This window comes from Alligator mississippiensis, chromosome 9, assembly GCF_030867095.1.
Source record: "Alligator mississippiensis isolate rAllMis1 chromosome 9, rAllMis1, whole genome shotgun sequence".
Lineage (NCBI taxonomy): Eukaryota > Metazoa > Chordata > Crocodylia > Alligatoridae > Alligator > Alligator mississippiensis.
Genome location: NC_081832.1, coordinates 75,182,401 through 75,200,479, shown reverse-complemented (window position 1 = coordinate 75,200,479; position 18,079 = coordinate 75,182,401). Strand labels below are relative to the sequence as shown.

General features: G+C 56.5%; 1 protein-coding gene across 1 annotated transcript; it reads left to right on the top strand.

Moving 5' to 3' along the window:
* Positions 1 to 11,831: 11,831 nt before the first annotated feature.
* Positions 11,832 to 17,879, top strand: ARSI (arylsulfatase family member I). Its single transcript, XM_059712914.1, has 3 exons — positions 11,832 to 12,034; positions 12,210 to 12,964; positions 14,498 to 17,879. Exons 2-3 carry the CDS (start codon positions 12,642 to 12,644, stop codon positions 15,897 to 15,899), a joined length of 1,725 nt encoding a protein of 574 aa, XP_059568897.1. The 5' UTR covers positions 11,832 to 12,034; positions 12,210 to 12,641; the 3' UTR covers positions 15,900 to 17,879.
* The last annotated feature ends 200 nt before the right edge of the window (positions 17,880 to 18,079 follow it).

Genomic DNA, 18,079 nt, shown 5'->3' with positions numbered 1-18,079 from the left:
CTTGCTTCTGCTGCGCTCAGCTGATGGAAACTCTTCATGGTTTCTGTCTACTTCCCACTTGAAGGGGAAGGGAGGGAGCCAGTCTCCAAACTTGCATCCCAGATTTACTTGCTGGAAGAGTTCGCTGCACGGATGCCAAGAGAAATCAGGGCAGTATCAGCGCACGGCTATGGCCAGTTATTATTAACCGTGATATCATAAACTCACACCTCCGGCTCCCCTCTGCTCCGCTTTGGATCTGCTTACGTTGAGAGCTGTAGATTGGCCTTGTCACTTTTTATCTGCAGCGGGGCTGGACCCTCCTTTCACCCCTCTCAGCTGGGGAAAAATCCTCCCAATGAACACCTCACGGAGACTTCTTCTTCCTAAGGCCATGCCTGGTGTTTTCTTGTTGGAGGGGGCACCCAGCTATAAGCCAGGACCTCCAAAATTGGGCTCACAAGGCAGCCGGAGCCTCATGAAGTGAGTGCAGCAGGGAGTATAAGGATTAACCGTGCAAGACTCTCTGGGCGCTTGTACACGCTACGCGTTGCTTAGGTGCGCGTCACAAATGATGGCAAAAATCACCGTTTCGCTAGGTTAGTCACATGCGAAAATACACGGTGAGGTCTTTTTATTGCGGCCGATTTCTCTCCTCAGTCTTCTCTCCACCCCTCTGAAATGGCCCGGGGCACATTGGGTCTCAGAAGAGACTTCAAGAGATTCCAACATGCCAACTCCTTTCAGACGTGTAAAAGGCTGAATAATCAACCAGGCCCACCCACCCGTGTTTTAATCTATCAGGCTGTATGGAAGTAAAGCCTGTCTGCTGCAAGAAGGCAATTTGTGCTCCTGGCAGCTTCGGTGAAGAAGGAACTCCCATCTCCTTAGCTGGATTATTAATCCCTTTCAGGTGAAGTCACCTAAATGGGCTCTTTACTAAAACACTCCCCTGCAAATGATCTGCAGAACAATGGCTCTTCAAGCCTGTGATAGTGAGCCTGTTTCTTCTCCTCCAGTGCACCCCACACCCTGGCAGTAACCCAGCACCCTTGAATGGGTGTAATTCTCCTTACAACTGTGAAAAAGCCCTGCAGCACAGCTCACCTTCTGGTACCACTAATGCATGGGGCCCAGTACTGGCTGAGATGGGGCTGGGAGTTAGCTGTTTCTGCCTAGAAAGCAAGTCAAGTCCGTCACCTTCAGCTAGGGAGTTCAGAGATGGCAGTAGACAGATTTCATGGACATTAGGGCTGGAAGGGACCTTGAAGATCATCGAGTCCAGCCCCCCACCCCAGGGCAGGATGTCAACTAGGGTCAAAGGATCCCAGCAAGGTAAGCATCCAAACATTTCTTGAATGAGTCCAGAGTAGGTGCATGCACCACTTCTGGAGGGAGTCTATTCCAGGCCTTGGGGCTCATGTGCGAGAGCTGGGCGTCTTTCTCTTCCCCGGGTCCAATGCTCTACTCTCCTGCCTCGGCATGGGCTGCCCAGGGAGATCCTAGTAGCTGATCTGCAGAAAGAGGCCTCTGGACCTTTCAATGGGTCTGTCTGCATGGTGTCTCCAAACCCAGTCAGTGAATGGGTCTCATCTCCTCTCTTCATCCAGACCCTCCTCCACCCCCTTTCCCACCATAGGTCTTTTTCGTTCTATCTCACCGCTTGGCCAGCATCGCCAATCAATAGGCACGACCCATGGAAAGTCAATGGCAAGAGTGAGGTCTCTAAAAATAAAACACATCGGAGGTGGTCAAACTTGCCAAGATAAATCAAAATCTACCACGATAAAAAGAGGTCAGTGTGCATTTTCACATGCGACTAACCTAGAGACACGGCGATTGTCGCCGCCCTTTCACAACATGTACTGAGCAACGCGCAACGTGTACAAGCGCCCCGCCGGGCTTCCTGGCCCCCCTGTCGCACCGCTCTCTTCAGGGTCCAAGCGCCGCTTGGGGCCAGGTCCTGCCTGTTTCATCCTCTGCTGGGAGTCGGGCGGCCTTTGAGAGCAGAGCGGGGCTGCCAGGGTTATGAAGAGCATTTACGCTGGCCGCATCTTCTGCAAGAGGAGGGTTTTCCGTGTTTCCTCCATCTTTGCATTGCTGCCGCCCACTCCCGAAGAGGGATGGAAAGTCTTGGCGGGCTCTCTGCTCTTCGGGGGTCAGAAAGGGCTGTCTCCCTGTCTGCGGAGGGTCATCCCTTTCCTCGAGAGCAGCCTATTCTCTGCACACTAGATGTCTGGCTGTCCAGATGGAGAACGATGACCGCCCCCTGGACGCTGTCCACATCCCGCTCTGCCGAAGGGGGAAGTAGCTGTAGGAACGACCAGCTCAGCAAAAGCTCCCAAGGCAGCTGGGGAAACACGTTTCAAGTCAACAGCCTGTCGTCCTCTTCCTGCTAATAGGTTGCAGGTGCTAGCAGGGCCGGTGCAATCAGGTGTGTTTTCCTTTCTGCAAACCAGGCCGGGATGGCAAACAGAGCAATTGGGCAATCCGGCCGCCTCCGCCGGACCCCTGCGAGAGGTCCCCGAGTCACAAAGGGCCCCTTGTCTCCAGCAAGCCGAGCGCGGGGGTTTGTTTTCTTTCATCCTTCGCGCCCGTGCTGGGCCTGGTGCTCGCTCCGGGGCGCAGCTCCTGGAATCCGCCTGCCCGCCGGGCTCTCAGGTCTCCCGCCAGGCAAAACCCACCGGCTGCTTTTGCAGCGGTCACGCCTGAAAGGCGAGATGGAAACGAGGAGGGGTGGGAGCTCGGAAAGGGCTGGGTTGCACCCGGGGAAGGCAGAGCGCTTTGATGCCCAGCCTGGATGTAACCCCTAAGACGGATGACAGCCAGCTTGGTGGCATGCAGCTGAACTTGAAGGAGGAGATTTCTTTGTCCGGCAACAAGGGAGAGAGAGAGAAGAGAGAGACTCAAATCTAACCAGATGGGCAAATGAAGTGGCAAAGCTCTTTCACACCCTTTCACAGCAAGCAATCATGAGCCTGGGCGACTCCCTGACTGCACGGGTGAGCTGCCAGCGAGCAACCAGAAGTGCTACTTCGGGATGAAAGGGCAGGAAGGGAGGGAAGTCATGCATCTTTGCGGGCCATCTCAGCTGCCCGACCCAGAAAGGCCAGGAAGGTGCACTGGTTGGGTTGGCCAAGCGTGTCTTTTCTTCTGGTAGGGGAAGGATGTCCAGAAAGAGCGCTTGAGCTAGCAGATGAAGACAGAAAGAAGCACCAAGCTGAGATTCATCCAGAAGTCAGCCCTGTCGCTCCCCAGGTCCTAGCAGGGAGAGGTGTCTGGTCTGCGCTGCAAAGGAAATTTGCCTGGCTGGTGCTGGGAAGAATGACTCCTTCTTGCTGTGCCAGGAGGAGACCGGAGAGCATGCCAGCATCTTACATACTTCGAGCAGTGAGGAGTTACTGTGCGTCCCGTGATTAATCATGTCAGGAATGAAGTTAGAAGAGGCCAAAGTCAATAAGCCTGAGGAGCCCAGGGTCAAGGTCACTGGCAAGGGAAAGCAGTGCCAGAAACCAACCATGTTAAAGGCTTAAATCCTTCCTTCCGCTGCCTCTGGACCTGCTCCTTCAGTTCAAACGGGGTCCCAGAGACAAGGAGAGCCAGTGATTTCTTCCCGATCCTTCACCCCCTCCCCACCCACACGCTGCTTTGATGGTCAGGCAGCATGGCGAGGCTGGACAGAAGAAAACCACTCCAAGGTGAACAGACTGAAGCATCGGCCCGAATGTATTCAATGGTTATCCTGCCCAGGAGTGGTTCTGATTCATCCCCAAACCTCGGGTGTTTCAGCATGGCTGGATTTGAATTCCTCCACTATAAATGACCATCTCCTCCAAACTCTGCTGGGGTTTTGGATCAAAACCCTTCCAGCACAGCTAAAGACCTTGCCTCGGGAGTACCAGCCATCCCACTGCCTTCCAGCCCCTGCATGGGATCGGCATGCTGCTTTGGGGATGGATGAATTTCAAGGCCAGGCTGGAAACTTGGGCCCGTGCTAGAGTGTTTATGGAGGGCGCTGAAACCATGTGGAAAGCACAAGGCCTGGGAAGGAAAGAGCAGAGCCAAACCCACCGGCTCTGCTCCAGCTTGTCGTCTCTTCAAAGCAACCACGCCAGCCGTGAAGGAGGGAAGAAGGAGGAGAGCTGGAGTTGTGGGGACAGGGCTAGGGGAGGGATGTTTAACCAAGGGGCTGTAGCTGATGGAGTGAGATCTATCACTGCAAAGGGGGGAAGAAAGAAAATAATCCCAAAGGTGATTTCTAAGACATTCCATGGAAGCAATTAGCAGAGTAATCGAGACGCATCAACAGCGATCAAACCTGGAAGAAATATTTCTCGGCTAAGCAGAGGAAATGTTTTTTATTTAAGCATTTTATTTTTTATTTGTCTAAGGCCGGTGCGCCAGGGACCGGAGGGAGAAAGGGGAATGGCACTGCTTAGATGTTCAGCACGCCCCAGCCAAGCCCAACATGTGTTAGCAGGCACCGTGGTTTACATTAGAGAAGTGCTTTCATATTATGCAGCAGCTTTTAAGTGCATTTTATTATGATTAGCATTATTTTCGATGGTACAGATTACATGCATCTGTGCCAGGCATTCAGGAGGGGCTGCTTAGCCCCAGAAAGAGGTCCAGCAGCTGGAGCGCTCAGCAGCCGATTTCTCATCGGGAAAGTCTGAAGCCATCTAGCCGGGATAAACAGAGCGCCGTGACTCCTTTCTGCGGGGAAAGAGTCTCAACTCCTATTGTTTTGGTGTCTGACATCACAGAGGGTTGCTGTAGCAACGATCATGATTGCATAAAAGGAAGATCATGCAAACTTGTTGATCACTCTTAGCCCCTTGCTTGCTCCGGTTCAGGGCGGATGAGTCACTCTGTCCCAGCAATCTCCAACTTTCCGCAGACGCACGCTCTGGCCCCGATCCATAAAAGTTTGTCACGCTTTTGACGCGTCCCATTACAGTAATCGCCGTGCCCAAGGCAGCATTTACCCAGGGTGGCTGCACATCTGCACGCAAGCAACTCCCGCGCCACGATTGCACTCGGACTCATAAACCGTGGGATCTCCACCACGGCCGGACATGAGCTGGGGATAGCTCATTCCTAACTAGGATTATTTTTGGCGTGCAGTCAACTAGTTGTTTGATGACAGGCAATGCCACAGGGCTTATAGGTGCCCAACCACAAGCTGAATAAGAGGGTCAGCGTGGTCGCTGCGATCCGTGGAGGGTCTGCTGCAAAGCTCACGGATGTCAACAGAAAGACTCCACCTGACTTCCCAGGAAATGGATGTGGCCCCCACTCTGTTAGGCAGTAATGAGTAATGGCTCCGTTTGGGAAAGGCCTGGCTGGCCCTTTACAGAAGAGGTCCCATTCAGAACGTGCGGTGCTGGAAACGACCAGGAGCGCCCAAACTTTTTCAAAACTTTTTTCTGTATTTGTTTTAATCGCCATATTGTGAACACGACATTTCTCCCTGACCAGGGGCTGGCTGCCAAGTTTCTACCCGGAGGGTGTTTTCACAGCCAAGTTAGAAACCCGGCATTGGGGCTGATATCATGGAAATGCTGAGATGCGGCTATCTGCCGCGGCATCCCACAGATCTCTCCTCGCTGCCAGCGCAGCGGCAACGCTGGAGTCCACGTCCTAGCCGGGCGGCTGAGATCCCTCGCTTGGGGTTTTCTTCAGTCAAAGTAACAAGCTCCCTCCGGCCTCTGCACTGGGTTTTTATTCCCCCAGACTTGCTTAGACCCTTTCATCAGAAACCCAATAAAAAAGCAAAATCACACGTTGGCCGGGGAGAACGGAAGCCTTTAAACATCTAAGGCTACAAGAGCGACACACTCAGTATTTAAGGCCTGTTGTAGACCCCGATGCCCTAATAGGTCAAAAGTCTTGTGTGAAGAAGGAGGAGTGGGACCTATTAAAACCCTTTCATACTTTCAGGCGGAGCTCGCGTTCGGTGGGATGGGGGATGAGGCATGTACCTGGGGAGCGTGGGGGGGCTGGAGGGAGAGGGGAGGGGATCCAGCCGTCCCGGCAAACAGATTGTGCAATATTATGCCCTGCAACAGAGCTGCCATTGTAAAGCCGGGGAGTTCTGCTTTTAATAATCCTGCTGTTAATAATGTCCCATTGAGCGTCGAGAGAAAGGCAGTATTGAAACCCTGAGGGGCTAAAGAAGGGTTAACATAAAAAACCACACTTGACGCCAGGTTCGCAGCTTTGCTGTGTGGCCCTTGCAGTGAGGGTCGGCAAAGCCCGTTTGCAAAAGCCATTTGCAGGGAGCCAAAACTCACAGGGCAGAGGGTGGTGGTGGAGATACGAGAGGCAGGAATGGGAAGATGCAGGAAGATCTAGGATTATTCTTATTCTGAGACACCCCCACCCCCAGCCACCTAAAACTGATTTAAAAGCTCCCTAATATTCAAATGTTTGCATAGAGAAACAGCTGTGTAAATAGGACCTTGTCCAGAGCTAGGTCAGGGTTCACCCCCAGCGGCCTGAAGCCATAAATCACCCACCTCCTGTTTCTTCCATAGGCTTAAAAACAAAAGCAAGCCCCAGGGTCTGTTTGCAGGGCCGCTGCCCCCTGCCCCACAGCTTCCCAGCCCGCTCTGCACATACCTGACTCCAACTGGAAGAGGAGTCTGGATGAACTGGGATGGTAGGGGGTTGCTTTCCTCTCCTGGCCAACTGGCTATCTGTCTTCCCACAAAGCCCCCATGCTCCCAGGTAAACCAGCCTGCGGGGGTTTCGGTGATGCATCACCTGTAGAGCCGGGCCAGGTGCCGCAGGGCCAGTCAGTGCTAAGGAGCCCCGCTTGATATGGGCTCGTCCTGGGACATGGAAGGAGCAGAGATGAGAAGAGTGTGCAAAAGAAATAAAAAAGTAAAGCTCTGCCAGCTGCGAGGGGTCTTTGATCATCTTTTCTGATTCCCTCCCCTTCGTCTCAGTGTTTCTGGTCCCAATGCCTCCAGAGCTGAGCACCGTACCCCCGCCCCTGCCATCTCAGCAGAGCCAGAGAGAAAGGGTCCATCTCCTTGCTCTAATCTGTGATTAACCTCAGTGAAAGCATGGAGCGAGGGACTGCAAGGCTGGATCCTACCTAGGGTGTTGGGGAATCAGGTCTAAGGACCTGAGCCAAAGCAGCTGAAGTCAAGAGGATGGTTAGGAGAACGGCCCAGGATACAGCTAAGGAGAGACAGGGTGATTCCAAGGGGGCAATGGAAATAATGCTAGAAAACACGGGAGCAAATGAAAGGAAGGGTCACTAAAAGTGTTTCTTCACATCCAAAGACATGCCCACACCTTGAGAAGCCATAGTTGTGCCAGCTCAGGTCCCGAAGGAAGCACAGCTGCCCGAGCCCACCTGGGACTTCACTAGTGGGTGAAGCTCACACCGTTAGCAAGCTCGAAGCTGTTTTAATCACCAGCTGCCAAGCCTCTGGCAGCGTAGACACGCCGATGGCTCAGGAAAACTTCCCAGTTGTGCAATCTGCTGGAACGCCTCGCTAGGGAGGTCGTGACGCCCCAGCTCCAGGGCTAGGTTGGAAAGCTCACACCAGCAGTGCTCCTGCATTGGCAGAGGGACAGGCAGGACGGCCCAAACCAGAGGGTTTGGGGGGTTTTTTGCTTTCATCCCGTTTCTGCACGTTGCGGTGCATGGATCAGTCAGAGCTGGCTGGAGTATATGGACCCCGAATGTCCCATGTTGCTTCATCAGCTCCGGGGATGAGTGTCGAAATCAAGCCCAGGCTGGGGGGCCTCCAGCGTGGCTGCACAGCTACTGGTTACCCCATCCCTAAGCCAAGAGATACGGACCGTCTGTGTGCAGGGTGGTTTGTAGGGTGGCTCCAGCCCCAGCTTTATCTGGGGAGCCTGGGTCTGGGTCTTAGCCCACCCATGGCAGTGGTACCTTGGGCACAGCAGTGCGTGCTCCTGGGTGATATCTCCAGCCTCCTCCCGCAGGAGGGTGTGATGCAGGATCCTTGAGAGGTGCGAGACAGGGAGAGAGCATGGAGCTAAAGATCAGAGAGAGCTGGGAGTTTTCCAGTGATTTTGGGTGCGGGCTTAGAAAACATCCCAAGTGAGCCGGGGGCAAAGGGCTTGGAGCCAAGCTAGCGTAATCCAGGGCTGGATCCTGCGCTCAGTGACAGCCGTGTCCGTCCAGAAGAGCAGACGCCGGCGTGAGCAGAGCCTGGACGTGGCTGCTCTGTGCATGCCGTAGCAGCCGAGGACGCAGTCTGGCTACGCGCCCATCAGTGCCCTGGGGCGAGTGGGCAGGGGCTCACAGCAGAGTACCAGCCTCCTGCGCGTGCTAGCGGTGACTGGAGCAGCGCCCACCCCAAAACCGAGCCGTGCTCCCCAGCTCTCGCTGCTTTTTCTTCCTTTGTCGCCTGGATCCCAAAACGGGCCCGGCCCCCGCTCTGCCCCGCAGTGGCTTTGCCCCCTGGGCTCTGAGGCCTTCTCTCGTCCCTTGCAGTCCTGTGCTGCCGGGCTCCTGGCCCCTCGTTTCTGCCCTGCCCTGATGTGTTTGCCCCTTCTCGCTCTGCCTTTTGCCATGGCTTTTCCTTCCCAGCAGACCTCCCTTCCCAGCCCATCACAGCCTATCCTCCTCGGGACCACAGGAATGAGTTCGTCTGGTGCCCGTGACGTGCGAACAGAGCTAATGCGCTGCCCTGCCTCAGGGCTGAATGCGCTTGCCGTGCTGCTCTTCAGATGGATGCTCCCAGGAGATCCTGGGCACGGGCTTGCCTCCCTCCCTGCTCTCACCTGGTGATCCCTTACCCCTCTCCAGACTGCGGTCCCAGGGCTCCCTTTCCCCTCCCCAGAGATCTGCCAGCCAGTCCTGACATCCTCCAGGCCTTCCCTGCTCCAATCTCTCCACCCCGCCTGTCCCAGCCTTGTCCAGAAACCAGCCCTTTTAAAGCCCGCTCCCCATTGCTGCACTGGTTACTGCTGCGGCTGAAGACATTGCTCTGGATGGGGGGACGCTGGCGTGGGGGCTAGACCCACGTGCATTGCTTCAAACACGGCTGGGATGCACCTTTTTAAGCTCGCCCTGCCGAGGTCTCCGAACAGCAAAGGGTCGTGGAAGAAAACAACCCAGGCCAAACAGGCAGCGTTTTTATAGGACCTTAAAAAATGGCCGTGCCAAGATGCACTTACCCCGAGAGATTTTTAACGGGATCAGAGGTGTCGATGAGCAAAGCAGCGTGTTCAAATCCCACCTTCTCATGAGCTTCAAGTTTGGGGATAAACAGAGGGTGTAAACCAGCGTCGTCTCCAAGTGGAGAAGGACACAACGGGGAAGGGGAAGGCTCGGTGTTTGCATGTTTTGCAGAGACATGTACCAAACCCGGCTTTTATTTGTGAGTTAGGAAGCACCGTGATGCTAATACGCAGAGGCGGTGCCACGCCACTGGCCTGAGGATCTCAGCGTGCTGCACAGACAGTCCCTGCCATGCATACAGGTAAACTGAGGCACAGAAAAATCTGTGCCCACAATTCAGGAGGGCAAAGCCCGGGGGTTCTGGCTTTGGTCCCATCCTCTTGCCACCACCCTGAGACTGCCTGGTGAGGGAGAGGCAGATTTTACTGCAAGGAGGTTATCTTGCCCAAGAAGAAAGGGAGAAAAAAACAAATCTTTTAAGAAGGGAAAGGGGTAAGTTCAAGACCCGGGAGGGGAGCAGGAGGGCGGGGGGCAGGGGAGGAGGGAAAGAAAACAGCCACTCAGTGAGGGGTTAATAAAACCTTCCTAAAGGGTAGGCTCAACCCCCTAAACAAGGTCTGAATCTTTGAAAATGCAACAAGCCAGGCTCCTGTCCAGAAAACCTAATGGTCTGCCTGTCTGTCCGCTGCAGTTTTTACCTGTAGCGCCCTGCATCTGCAAAGACCCCCCTGCCATCAACCTGAGAGACAACCACCTGGGGCAAATCAGCAGAGCTGCCGGGGGTGGGGGGCAGTTCATGGTAGGCATCATGTATGTGGGAAGACACCCCCGTCCTGCCCTGGCTGGGTATGGACATCGCCATGGTGGGAGGTCCGCTCATCCCTTCTGCCTGTGGGGTCCCATCCTCTCGTGTCCACAGTCTGCTGATGCCCTCCTGGATGGGGGCATGGCTCTCATCGTTGCTGCCCCCACTCCCAGACTCCTTTACTCTCATTCAGCCCTGCCCGGAGACCACGCTGGTGCCAACGGGGAGCATCGCAAGCTCTGGCTGGGAGGTGCTGGGAACCAGGACGGAGCCTCGCTCCCAGTCACCGCTTCCCCCCGCGGGAGCAGAGTGAGCGCAAGCGAGGAGCACTGAATAAACGTGCCCAGCTGTTGCACTGGGTCAACAGAACGACAAGAGCCTGGCAGAGCTGCCCAGGGGCCGAACCAAAGCCCTGTGGTCCTAGAGACCGGCGCACAGCTGGGAGGCCTGCCAACCGCGGCCAGGCCTCCATGCAAAAAGACGAGGGGCAATGCCCGGGGCCCGGCTCTGCTCGCACTTGCAGAGTCCCGGGTGCAAAACCCGCATGAGAGCAATCTGGATCAGGTGCCTGGTCGCTATGAATGCCCCACACATCACGGGGGCTTGTGCTGGTGCAGAGACAAGGACCGTCTCCTCAGCCCCCCCACAATCGGAGCCCAGGGACCGTAAGGAAGCATTTGAATGTCCTGTGATCCTGGGGGTTGCATGAAGTGACACCAAAAGGCATCAAGTGAGATGATCCCTCATCACCTGGGCTTGAAGTTCTCAGTGGAGACCCCGAAAGCCACCCTTAGGGGCTCCAGCGGCTGCTGAAACAGCGATAGGCATTTCCTAAAGGGGTTTTGTGGCAGCCCATGCAGGAGAGGAGACCCGTGGATATCTGCAGGCAGCACCCACGGTCATAGTCCTCCATCGACATTTCCATCCCGATTGCTCGGGGCTGCAGACTGGACACCTCAGTTGCACGCAGGAGCCAGAGATGCAGCTGGGCTGGGAGTGACTTCAAAATCCTGCTCCAAGTCTACGTTGTGACTGCGGAGAAACCACCCCAGCTCTCTGCCTCGATTTCCCCATCTGGAGGGTGGGACTAGCCCTGCTGGCTCCTCTTTGTGACAGGTGAAGAGTCCCCAGCATCATGAGCTACCCCCTTGCTACTCATGCCCTCCAGGGTTATAACTCAGCTCTGTGGCTTTGCCTTCCCAGGGGCACATTCAGGTGGCATCCACCACCACACCAGCTCCATGGTACATCGAGACGCATCTCTGCGCAAAGCAAGGGGATGCCATCGTGCTAAAAACAAGAACCCGCAGGAGGAGGAAAGTGCCCTGCAGGACTCCCCATCTTAGCACAAAAAGCATGCTCCATCCTGGGCACGTCTACACATTCGTGCCTTAGTTACTGCGCATTTAATTTAGTACTTGCCCAATGCAGTACAAGCTAAATGTGCAGTAACTAGAGTTACTACGCAGTAGCACTGGCGCACGGTTATTTTGTGATGTTTCCCGTGCCTTAGCCTAATAACACTGCGCCGTAGGCTATTAGCACAGTTTTTGCCTGCCACGCCACTGCGTAGTGTTATTAGGCTAATGCTCAGTAAGCGTCTTGTGTAGACACCACCAGGGAGAGCGAGGGGCAGAGCAGCCAGACCCAGGAGCTGGGGGGCACATCTGGAGAAGGCGAAGCCTTCCCTGCTGCAGGGCAAGCAGTGAAAATGCCTCTGGGGAGGCGGGCAAGAAGCCACCAAGTGCCGGACCTGGAGCGATTTCCCTGCACATCTCCGAGGAGGCTGCAGGGAGGCAGCGGAGTTAGGACCCTGCAGGGCTCCATCCTCCCTGCTCTTTCCTGGACAGGGAAAGCTCGGGGCGGGGCTGAGACTTCAGCTCCCCATAAACCTGGCTGCGGAGCCAGGATCCCGGGCAGATGTTCCAACTTTTCGCCTCCTCCAGTTTGTTCAGGAGGGAACTTTCTTTCTCTTGCCCTCTGGCTCCGCTCTCACACTGCTGGCAGCTTTCTCCTGACTCAGGAGGCACCGTCCCCAGCCTTGGAGGACTTCAGGGATTTTTAGGAGGCAAAAAAAGGTGTGGGGGGGGGGAATAAAACAAAGGAAGGAAGGAAGAGAATAATGGTATTCTGCAACGGTGAAGGAGCCCCCGCGGAGCAGACCCTGAGGAGGGGAGAGTATGGTTTGGCACCCAAGGGTGAGGGGGAGGACGCCCGAGCTGTGAGGTTGAACTTTAGCTCTATCTCTCGCAGGAGTTCGAACATAAAGATCATCATCTGCTGAGACGCGGCTCGATGAGCCCTTTGGACAGCCAGGCAGGGACCCGGCTGAACTGGGAGAGACTCCAGCGTGTTCTCCAGCAAGGGGGTTGTGCGGTCGGTTTAGAAACAGCGGGGAGTCGTTCCAGCGCTGGGACACGTCTTGGAAACTCTTGGAACTGTTCTTAATAACATCCCGGAGGAAATTAACTTGACGGGGCACGTGTCCTCCGTCGGCTCAGCACGAAGATTAGCTTCTTTCTGCTTAGAAGTGCCCAGCCTGGGTGGATCACGTTGCTCCTGTTCTTCCCAGGGGTGCTGGAGAGTTGATCCTGCAAAACTTGCCCAGGGCAAAGGCTGGAGTGGAAGAAGAGCCTGGGATTCCTGGAGCGTACTGGGATTTGGTGGCTTCCCTTGGACGTTTGCATGATGGCTGTCTATGCCCTCACGGGTTTCTCCTTTGTCAGCCTGCTGGGTTTCGGCTACTTGTCCTGGGACTGGATCAAGCCCGGCTTGGTATCCGATGTTTCCATGGACCCAATGGAGAAATCCTTGCCTCCCACCTTCACCAGACCGCCTCACATCATCTTCATCCTGACCGACGACCAAGGCTACCATGACGTCGGGTATCACGGCTCGGATATACAGACGCCGACGCTGGACAGGCTAGCGGCAGAAGGGGTTAAACTGGAGAATTATTACATACAGCCCATCTGTACCCCGTCCCGGAGCCAGCTGATCACTGGCAGGTAAGGCACCAGCTCTACCTGCGCACTGTCCTGGGAGACTTTTTCCCCTCCCTTCCCTTCTGGCCAGTTAATCCCAGTTCACGGCTGCAGGCAGGGCTGGGATACACTCTCCTAGGATGACTGCCAGCAGCTTGGAGGTGGTGAGGTCTGGCCAGAAGCGGACTCCAGTCCCACAGAGAAGAGCTGATGTGTGCGCTGCATGAGCAATAACTCCAGCAAACTTCTCACGGGGCAGGGAGCTGAATCTGGCTGTGAGCGGATCCAGCTCCCACGGATCAGCAGAAATGCACACCAGAGCTAAAGGCAGCCACTTCTCCTGGGGTGTCGCCTGGGGAGGGTCCTACCTTGAGATGCCGGAGACAGACTGCTGGTCCCCGCTCTGTTGCAGTCACACACAAGTCATTTAATCTCTCCGTGCCTCAGTTTCCCACCTGTGGCATGGGGACAGTGGTCCTGCCTTGCCTCCTGGGGCATAGTGAGGAGACCTGCACTAAAGGCAGTGAGGGGCTTCACGGCTACAGCAACACCCAAGAGAGACAGTGGGTCTAGGGGCTGGAGCTTCAAGCTGGGGGGGCAGGAAACTGGGGGCTTATTGCTACATGCCACTGGCTGGTCCGGCTGGTGCCTTCATGGGAGAACCCAAATCACTGCAATTTTTCAAGGCTGCAGCCAACTCCTGTGCCTCAGGCTACCTGCCTGTAAAATGGGCTAGCAATAGGTACCTGCATTTGCCAAGCCCCTTGGCACTTGGGCATACAGTGCCAACACACAGGCAGCTTCCCGCCAGGGTCTGTGTGTTTACCTGTAGGGTTGCTGTCCTCCCTGGGGCTTCTGCTAGACTCTCCTCGAGTAGTCGTGATAATCCTTAACACGCGTACAGCTCTCGCTGCTCAGTTGCCTTTGCCTTGCGGACCCCCCAGAGGTACGTGCAGCTGGCTGTGGGTCCAGGGTGATCCCCTACAGAGAGGCCCACAAAGCATGCCTGGTGGGTCGTTATCGATGCTTGTGGGACCCGTGCAGGCAGGGCTGGGAGCTCCGGGTGCATTGTGCCACGTGCTCCCGGGAGAGCGAGGGCCCAGGTAGAACAGGTGGTGCCAGACTGCATCTGGAGAGCTCCAGCTTTGCTCCCGTTTCCCCCATAACAGGCTTCCTAACCCCCCAGGAGACTCTGGAGAGGCGTCCGGCTCTCTGGCACAGCCCTGACTCATCTCACTCACGGGAATAGCCTGCTGTGCGGTGACCGAGGCTTGTATGATCCAGCCTTTGCTAGGAGAGCTGCCCAGAAGCCGTGCCGAATGGCCGGCTGCAGGAGCCAGGCCTGTTCCATGCACGGTTTGTTACGGTCTCTGCAGAAGGATTTTCCTGGGTCCCCAGTGATCCAGGTTGCAGTGGATCTGGAGGGAGCAGCTTGGCTGGGAGCGTGCTTGGGGTCCCTGTCAGTGAAGGAGGTTTCCCAGCCGCACAGAGGAGGAGAACGGGGACCCTGGATCAGAATTAATGCCCCTCTTCCCTTGTCCCCCACCCCACTTGCAGGTACCAGATCCACACCGGCCTGCAGCACTCCATCATCCGTCCCCGACAGCCCAACTGCCTGCCCCTCGACCGGGTCACCTTGCCCCAGAAGCTGCAGGAAGCCGGCTACTCCACGCACATGGTGGGCAAGTGGCACCTGGGCTTCTACAAGAAGGAGTGCTTGCCCACCCGCCGCGGCTTCGACACCTTCCTGGGCTCCCTGACGGGCAACGTGGACTATTACACCTACGACAACTGCGACGGGCCGGGCGTCTGCGGCTACGACCTGCACGAGGGCGAGAACGTGGCGTGGGGCCAGAGCGGGAAGTACTCCACCGTCCTGTACGCCCAGCGGGTGAACAAGATCCTGGCCACCCACAGCCCCAAGGAGCCCATCTTCATCTACGTGGCCTTCCAGGCCGTGCACACCCCGCTGCAGTCCCCCAAGGAGTACATCTACCGCTACCGCTCCATGGGCAACGTGGCGCGCCGCAAGTACGCCGCCATGGTGACCTGCATGGACGAGGCGGTGAAGAACATCACCTGGGCACTCAAGAAGTACGGCTACTATGACAACAGCGTGATCATCTTCTCCACCGACAACGGCGGGCAGACGTTTTCTGGGGGCAGCAACTGGCCCCTGCGAGGCCGCAAGGGCACCTACTGGGAAGGCGGGGTCCGCGGCATCGGCTTCGTCCACAGCCCCCTGATCCAACGCAAGCGCCGGACCAGCTGGGCGCTGGTCCACATCACGGATTGGTACCCCACCCTGGTGACCCTGGCTGGGGGCAACGTGTCTGCCGCGGAGGGCTTGGACGGCTACGACGTGTGGCCGGCCATCAGCGAGGGCAAGGCGTCGCCCCGCATGGAAATCCTGCACAACATCGACCCCCTCTACAACCACGCCAAGTACGGCTCCCTGGAAGACGGCTTCGGCATCTGGAACACGGCCGTGCAGGCCTCCATCCGGGTCGGGGAGTGGAAACTTCTGACCGGCGACCCGGGGTACAGCGACTGGATCCCCCCGCAGACCCTGACCAACTTCCCCGGGAGCTGGTGGAACCTGGAGCGCCTGACGCACGGCCTGCGCAAGTCCGTCTGGCTCTTCAACATCACGGCCGACCCCTACGAGCGCTACGACCTGTCGCAGCAGCGGCCGGACGTGGTGCGGGCTCTGCTGACGCGCCTCGTCCACTACAACCGGACGGCCATCCCGGTGCGGTACCCCGCCGAGAACCCCCGGGCCCACCCGGACTTCAACGGCGGCGCCTGGGGCCCGTGGGCCAGCGAGGATGAGGCGGAGGAGTGGGAGGGGATGGGGGAGCGGCTGCGCAGCAAGAACCGAAAGAAGAAGTGCAAGATTTGCAAGCTGCGCTCCTTCTTCCGGAAGCTGAACACCCGGCTCATGTCGAACCGCATCTGACGGGGGCACCGAACGCGACCTCGGGGCGGTGGGGTGGAGAGAGACCGCCGCCTGCTCTCGCTTCCCTGGCACCTGGACACGCTGTTGCAGGACCAGGGGGGTTTTCCTCCTGCTTCTCCTAACTTCTACCTCCCGGGAGCCATCAGCAGGGATGGCCACTGGTCTAAGCTGGGCAGGCATCCAGGGTAGGGGGCACTGAGGGACAGCAAGAGGAGCCTGCAGCCCAGCTCAGTGCCCATTGTATCCAACCCTGGTTAACGAGCTGCATCGTCCTGTGTATGGCCCAGCCCAGCCCCTCCAGCTCTGGGGGAGGCTAGCTTTGAATGCAAGGCAGGCAGCGCCCGAGACAGTAAGGGAGGTGGGAAGAGAAGACGGCATAGGGCGAGCCTTCCTGATTTGTCTCTCCCTATAAAGTTTGTTGTACACGTACAAAACTGTGACGCATGTGCTGCACTGCGTTGCCCTGCTCTGGGCCCTTGGGTGTCCCCACACCACCCCGTTTCCTGGGAGATGGGTTAACTTATTTTTAGGGTGCTGGTCCCTGGCTCAGACCCAGGGGCGGCAAGAGGTGCCTAACCCCCATAAGCACAGAGCGTGGGCAGGCGTGGGACGGTGTGGACAGGCAAAGCACCAGCTACCCGTCTGCATTAAAAGCAATGGGGCTTGAGATGTTTCCACCCCAGAGTGTGCCTATCATGCACACAGCCATGAGTTATATGCACACATGCATGCCAGCTTATGTATAGCGAAAGGGTGCTTACTGCATACATGTATCATGTGTTTGCCACCGGCACAGTTTATACCAGTTACGACTTACCCCCGATCCAGACGGCCTGCTTTATCCCAGCGTAGCTGACCGCCGGCTGCTATCGCAGCCCCTCGGAGCCAGGTGGAGGACGTGCTAATTTTGGGTGTCGAGGCAATGAGCTTGACCGGGGCTGACTGGCCTGATTCTCAGGCCCCCGTGCCCCTGCGGTGATGGGGTCATGGAAGAGCTGAGCTGCCTGCTGCGACCTGCATCCCAGCCTCGAAGCTGACCCAGGAGCAGGGGACATGATCTCCCTCCCTCTGCAAGGTGTGCGCTCCAGCACTGGTGTTCCCATAGGATCCATCCTGACCTGGTGGCAAATGCAGTCCAGCCGGGCTATGGGGGCAGTGGAGGAGGGGTCTGTGCTGGGCTGAAAGTGAGAGGGGTCCCTCGGGCAGGGTGCTACCTGCCTGGCCTGGCCACAGCACGGTCCTCGGTGACCCACAGGCCTGGCTGTAGGGGGAAGAATACCCATCACACCGCCCTCCAAGGGGGCTCAACTGGGGGGTCGCCTGCTCATTCCTCCCTTGGCTGCCTGTTCCTTCAGATGTGTGCGTGTGTGTACACATGCACACGTGTGTGCGTACATCCATGATTGCAAGCCCCTGTGTGTGTGTTCTTGGCTGCCTGTTCCTCCAGACATTACTCTGTGCGTGTATGTGTATGTGTCTGTGTGTGTGAGCACGCACGTGTGCCTGTGTGTCTGTGCATCCGTGATTGCAAACCCATATGCGTGTGTGTTCTCAGCTGCCTGTCCCTTCAGGCATTACTCTGTGTGTGTGCACCTGTGTGTGTGTGTGTGTGTGTGTGTGTGTGTGTGTGCCTGCACACCAATGTGCATGCCCGCATGTGCCGGGGAACGAAGGCCGGCCAGGAAGAAAGGATAAATGGCTTTAAAAGCTTTGCGAGCGCGTGGCGCATTTACATTTACACAATGCGTTTTACATTTCTCCCCCCAGGTTTCTCTTGGTGCAGCGTGTGTAGGCGAAAGCCCTGCTGTGAATTTTGAAAATAGTTATTTTTGTCTCTGGAAAATGAGGCCCGTTAGGACTTGTCAGCTCTTGGATGAGCCGTGTGGGGGGGGGGGGTTTCTCCCTCCCCCCCCTTGCAAAATAACATTCATTTAAAATCTGTCAGTGAAAGATGTGACAATTGGCAGAATTTCTCCTGAATACCTTTTGGTGTGCTTTCAAGCTCGGTGTGTGTGAGGGGGGGCAAGGGGAAGAGAAGGAAGGGGAAGGGAGAGGACTGTGTTGACACATCTGTAGTTTGCTCTTAATTCCTATTTGGATTATCTGGGAGAATGTGATTCTGCAGAGGAGAAAGGGAGTGAAAAAAACAAAAGGGAAGAAAAATGGGAGGCTGTGTTGAG